The following is a 6,721-nucleotide window of genomic DNA, read 5'->3' as shown; positions in this document are numbered from 1 at the left end:
TAGAGGTAGAAAGAACAGACAGAAATTAGTGATGAATTAAATGTGGGGAGAGGTAGAGGTCAAGGATGACTCCCAACTGGGTAACTGGATGCATGATAGTGGTGATATCACCTGAAAAAGGAGCACAGAAAGAAAAGCAGATTTGCTGGAGAATATGGTGGTTCACTTACACAGGTTGAATATAGGAAGTATATTGTTTTCTATGCTGTAACAAATTAAAGCAACTTAGTGGCTTAAAACAGTACAAATTGATTATCTTACGGTTCTGGAGGTCAGAAATCCAAAATGGATCTCACTTGGTGAAAACCAAGGTATCAGCAAGGCTCCATTCTTTCTGGAGGCGCTAGAGGGAATGTTTCCTTGCCTTTTTTTTCCAGCTTCTAGAGCCCTCCTGCATTCCTTGGCTCAGGGCCCCATTCTTCCGTGTTCAAAACCAGCACTGTCTGACTGATGCTTTTTCACATTGCCATCTCTCTAGCCCTCTCTCCCCTGTTGTGATTTTTGTGAAATTAGCATTTGTTAAGTAGACCACAAGGGAAAGTGAAATAGAGAAATTTATTACTCATGGGTCCTAGAGGAGGTACATGGCACACGTCAAAGGGGCCACGGGGTGGGGGGTGTCAAGGTGCAGGAGAGAGTGGGCAGCAGGACCCTGGGTACATGTCTTACTTAGGGTCTACAATTGAGTGTTTTTGGGGTTCCTAGGCTAAGTCCAGATTGGTGGATTCAAACTAAAAAGAGCAGAGTTTTGGTAACCTCTGTGGAGGTCTTATCTAAGTGGGGTGCACAGGGGAAGGAGCTGGGAAGCAGGAGAGACTATTTATCACCAGGGGCACTGGGAAAGTCATATCTGGGATTTATACTTACTTGTGAATCTGCAGGCTATTGTCTAGTACATGGGCTGTTATCTGGGCATGCACTTGAGGGAGAGGCTAGTGTCAGTTCAAGGCCCCTGTAGGCCACTTAGCCACTCAAAATGAATGCCAAGGCAGCAATATTATGAAATAGTTTAGCTAAATTCTCAACACCCTTCCTCCCTCTTCTACCTTAAAGGCTTGTAATTACTTTGGGTCCATCTGGAGAGTCCAGGGTAATCTTCCCTATCTTAATGTCAGCTGATTAGCAACCTTAATTACATCTGTAGCCCTAATTGTCCCTTGCCACATAACCTAACATATTTATGGGTGCTGGGGATTAGACATAGACATCTTTGGGAGGTGGGGGGATTATTCTGCTGGCCATAGGTAATATTGTGTGTTAGTTGTTTTGGAATTTATGGTATGGAGCTTGGAAGAGACACTTTGGCTGATGATATACACCTTATTTAGGAGTCTTAGGAGCTTAGACTCAGCGAGATAACACATAACAGAGATATCTCTTTAATTCAAGATAGTAATCAAAGGTAAGGCATTGGTAGCCCACAGAGAAAGTATAGTCTGAATAGAAGAGGACTGAAAGTAGAATTATCTTAAATGGTAAACAACATTTAAGTGGTAGTCCAGGAAAGAAAAATGCACAAAAGAGAAACTGAGAAGAATAGCCAAGAGGAAAATCAGGAAAGTGAATATAGTAGATACCATTGGTCGCCTGCTTAGCATCATCCCTCCCTGCTTCTTTGCTAAGAGACTCCTGATTCTGTTCAGATATTCACTCCACACACACATAGCCATGGGACTCAGAAAAGATACTCTCAGCCAATCAGTGTATGGCATTTCTCTGGTGACTATTACGGTTCCAAAAGTGGACATGTGACCTCCATTGGCCCAGTCAGATCAAAGACTTTATTTCATGATTGGGAGGAGAGGTTCCTCCATTCCTCTGGTTGGGAACCAGGAAGCATGCTGCGCTGCTTACTGTTGGCAGCCATTTTGTGATCATGAGAGGAACTAATCTTAGGATGTTGTGGACAGTAAAGCAAAAAGAACCTAGATTCCTGGTGATGTTCAATCATGGTATCCATTGCTCTGGAGCCAGCCCTCTATTTGAGCTTACTGTTAAGTGAGATAAACTTTCTTATTGTTTAAACCAGTTTGGATTGAGGTTTCTTTTACCTGCTGCCAAAAGCATCCTAACTGACATCTGAGTACAGAAATCCAGAAAAGAGTTTCAAGATCTGGGAAGATCTACTTGGCCAGAAGTTATAGAGAGGACAAGTAAGGTAAGAACTAAAAAGTGTGATTGGACGGCAACAAAGAGGTGGTTGGTGACATTAGGGAGAGCAGTGTCAGTTGACTGGGGGAGGAAGGAGAGCCATATTTCAGTGAGTTTGAGTGAGTTGGAGTGAGGAAAACAAAAATAAGGAGTTTGACATTGAAGGTAAGAAAAAAGATTAAGTGTTGTGGAGGACATAAGGCAAAAGGAGTATTATTTTTTAAATATTTAAGATGAGCATGTTTAGTAGGAAGGATGATAGTCATATGTACTGATAGCCTATTATGTGTTAGGCACTGTACCATATGTTAATTCCGTATGGTAATGTTATATGTTAATTCCACATGTTAATATTTTTAGTCTTCATAACACCTGCATGGGGGTAGATGTTATTACCCTCATTTATGTGTGAAGAAATTGAGACCTAGGAAAGATTGAGAGTAACTTTCTAAAGATCATAAACCTGGGAATTGGCAGATTCACATCCAGGTCATTTGTTTTTGATGGTTTTATAACTTTGTCAATCAGAGGTCAGTTCTCATCCACACTGACTGAATGTAGATTTTTGGAAGTGGTGACAGATACATAGGTGACCAATGTATAGAGCTTGTTTGGTGAATCTTCATCCTCATTACATTTTCTGGACAGTCACACATGGATACAGTATGGGACATTCTTATTCCTTCAGCCCAGGCAGCTTTGCTGAGCCTGGCGTCAATGAGCATATCTGGAATTCGCATCTCCTCCGTGGCAAATTTCCGAATCTCTATGAGTGCCCAAGGGGTGTGCGTCTCGAAACCCACTCCATGGATGTGCTTGTGAATGGAGATGGTGTATTCTCTGGTCGCTACCTTATTGTTGGCAGAACGGCCCTTGTCCTTCTCACCACGCTTCTTTCAGAGCCGTTCACAGGGCCCGGGTTAGAAAGGAAGAGCATAAGGTATTCCAAATCCAGATCATTTTACTCTAATGCCCTACCCTTCACTGTACTTCCCTCCCTAAGATTCCAGTAGAGAGGAGCAGATTGAAGAAAGGGGAGTGATTTATTAAGTAAAGACCATCTAATACCTTAGAGAATGTATATAACATAACCTCAGTGAGTGGCAGTTGGTTCCATCTGGACCACGCTCCAGCAGTCCAAACGTGGAATCAGAATTGACTGTCTTTTGTGCTTCTTATATAGCCTTCAGTTACCCTTCATTTCTTTATATAGTTGACCCTTGAACAACGCGGATTTGAACTGTGCGGGCCCACTATACGTGAACTTTTCTCAGTAGTAAATACTACAGTACTATACGGTCCACAGTTGGTTGAATTCACGGATGCCAAATCACAGATGCCGAGCGGCGGTTACTGAGGGCCCACTATAAGCTATACTCAGATTTTCGGCGGCACGGAGGATTAGCACCGCTAACCCCTATGATGTTCAAGGGTCAACTGTATATTAAGCAAGGTGATAACCTACATTCTCTTCAATCGAAGTGTGTTTTTTCCCTTTAACTATACCCTTGGTTAATTACATGTAAGGTATATGTAATTTTGGTATTTTGCCTGGAATATTGATGTTGGACAAGCAAGAGAGGTGGGTGGGAAGCACTTGACCAGAGCTCATGTGCCAGATGTGAAGGAAAGCCTGGATCCACTGGAAATGTTTTGCAGTTCTGGGCAAGTGTCCTATATTGTGCAGTATTGAGAATTCACAAGAGGCAAGTAAGATGTAGCCTCCAAGGCCACACTAAGGAGGACAAAGGTCTCTCTGATTGGCTTTCCTAATAAACTACCCAGCTGACTTGGGATATGTTACAGTGCAGGGTGGGGCTGTGTGTGTGCAGAAGTTGGAGAGGCTTGTTAAGTAAAGCACTGGGAGATGAGATGGACTTGAACAGCCTTGTTCATAATGCACCCTTCTGAACCAGGAGACAGCCTATAGCAGACACTGGTTGATTCCCCCTCCAGCCTTTTCAACCTAGGTGGTAAGTCTAAGCTAATCACGGTACTCCCATCCCACTTGCTACTAGTTTGTTTGTTTGTAACAGCTTTGAAATGTCATTGACATAAAAATTATATTTTTGTATATATTTAGGGTGAACAACTTGATACACATATACATTGTGAAATGACCACCACAATCAAGCGAATTAACATATCCATCACCTCTACATAGTGACCTGTGTGTGTGTGTGTGTGTTGAGAAGATTTAAGATCTATCCTCTTAGCAACTTTCAAGTACAGGCATACCTCAGAGATATTTCGGGTTCAGTTCCAGACCACCACAATAAAGCTAGTATCACATTAAAGTGAGGCACATGAAGTTTTTGGTTTCCCAGTGCATATGAAAGTTATGTTTACACTATATTGTAATCTATTAAATGTGCAGTAACATGTCTAAAAAAATAATATGCATACCTTAATTTAAAATACTTTATTGCTAAAAAATGCTAACCATCATCTGAGCCTTCAGCAAGTCATAATCTTTTTGCTGGTGGAGTTCGAAATATTGCAAAAATTATCAAAATGTGACACAGAGACACAAAGTGAGCAAATGCTATTGGAAAAATGGCCCCAATAGACTTGCTTGACCCAGGGTTGCCACAAACCTCCAATTTGTAAAAAAACGCAATATCTGTGAAATGCAATAAAAATGAGGTAGGCTTGTGTATACAATAAGTATGTTAACTATCGTTACCATGCTGTACCTTAGATCTCCAGAACTTATTCACCTTACATAATTGAAACTTTGTACCCTTAGACCAATATCCCTTTACTACTAGTTATTACTAGACATGGACAGAACTCAGCCAGTCTCAGCTAATAAAATATGAGACAAGAAAGCATAGAGCCCTCATGCATACTTGCAGCATCTTAGAACCATGGGAAGCTTTATGCTGAAGCCAATGCTAAGGACAGCGGAGGAGAGAAAAGAAGAACCTGGTCCTTGATGATATTTTTATTGACAGTCATCTCTGGTTTAGCGCCTGCCCTACCTCTGAATATCCTACGTAAGACAATAAATTTTCTTACTGTTTAAGCCAGTTTGTTTCTGATTTTCTATTACTTTGCAGCTGAGAGCATCCTACTGTATGTATCTGCCACAGCATAGCAAGCATAATGACACCAATAACATCCTCTAAGACTGTAAGCCTAACTGGACTCTTTAGGGTACCGTCAGGTCCCCAAGGGTCATGGCCACTCAAAGCCAAGGAAGAGGAATTGGCGGATCCTTGTGCCAGTTACAGGTGCAGGTATGTCAAAAGTAGAAATATGAAACTGGCTAGAATGTTTATCTCTGGGTTGTGCAAGTGAGGAGGGGAGGTAGGTAAGAAAAGTTTTACTTTTCAATGTATGCATTTTAATTTTTTTTATCATAGGCATGTGTCACTTTTATAACTAAAAGCTTTTTATTGTGCTAAAATATACAATTTACCATTTAACCATTTTTAAGCACACAGTTCAGTAACACTTAGCACATTCATATTGTGAAATCGTCACCACCATCCACCTCAAGAACTTCTTCCATTTTCTCAAACCAAAACTTCGTACCCATTAAACAATAACTTCCCATTTCCCTCTACCCTCAGTCCTTGGCAACCACTGTTCTACTTTCTGCCTATGAATTTGACCTAGGTACCACAAGTAAGTGGAATCCTCCAGTATTTATCCTTTTGTGACTGGAGTATTTTACTCAGCATAATGTCTTCAAGGTTCATCTATGCCCTAGCATGTTTCAATACCTCATCCCTTCTTACGGCTAAATAATATTCCATTGTGTATGTATATCTCACTTTGTGTATCCATTCATCCATTGATGGGCAGTTAGATTGCTTCCACCTTTTGGCTATTGAGAATAATGTTGCTGTGAACATGTGTGTACAAATAACTGTTCAATACTAAAAACTTTTAAATTAAGCCTCTAATAGGGCAGGATGAAATCTGGGGGAAAAATTAATGAAAATGTTCACTATGGTTGTGTATGGGTGATGAGGTTATTTCATTTTAGTTCATTATAAAGTCACAGACTTTAACAATCATATATTAATTTAAAGGAAGAAATGTACTTTTTTAAAAAAAAGAAAGAAACTTAAAAAGAAAGGATAAACAACAAGGTGCTACTGTATAGCACAGTGAACTATAACTAATCTTCTGGGATAAACCATAATGGAAAACCATAATGGAAAAGAATATTAAAAAAAGAATGTATACATGTGTATAACGGAGTCACTTTGCTGTACAGCAGAGACTGGCACAACATTATAAATCAACTATACTTCAATTTAAAAAAAGACTAAAAAAAAAGTTAAAGTAAAACTGACCTTAGGAACAGAAAAGTTTACACAAGGAAGGGAGGATATAGCGCAACATTCACGAATTGCCTATTGTACGTGAGGCATATTAGCAGGCCTTAGTACACTTTTTGGTGTGCTGGAAGCTTCTGATGAGGATCAATACTAATAAGTAACTAAATAGGTCATTAAGTTCAGAAAAGAAATGTCTGAGACAGAAATGCTGATCTTCATAGAATCTTAACCAGTTAGTACACTCACAAACTTGCTTACTCTTATGCCCAGTTGGA

The 6,721-nt window shown here is 40.2% G+C and overlaps 1 protein-coding gene across 1 annotated transcript; it reads right to left on the bottom strand.

Annotated features, from left to right (window-relative positions):
• Positions 1–2,682: 2,682 nt before the first annotated feature.
• LOC132427874 (large ribosomal subunit protein eL31-like) lies at positions 2,683–5,335 on the bottom strand. Its single transcript, XM_060015410.1, is given in 3 exon segments — positions 2,683–2,828; positions 2,831–3,044; positions 5,315–5,335. Coding segments are annotated over 3 exon segments (381 nt in total).
• Between the last annotated feature and the right edge of the window lie 1,386 nt (positions 5,336–6,721).

This window comes from Delphinus delphis, chromosome 7, assembly GCF_949987515.2.
Source record: "Delphinus delphis chromosome 7, mDelDel1.2, whole genome shotgun sequence".
NCBI lineage: Eukaryota > Metazoa > Chordata > Mammalia > Artiodactyla > Delphinidae > Delphinus > Delphinus delphis.
This window is presented reverse-complemented; position numbering and strand designations above follow the sequence as displayed.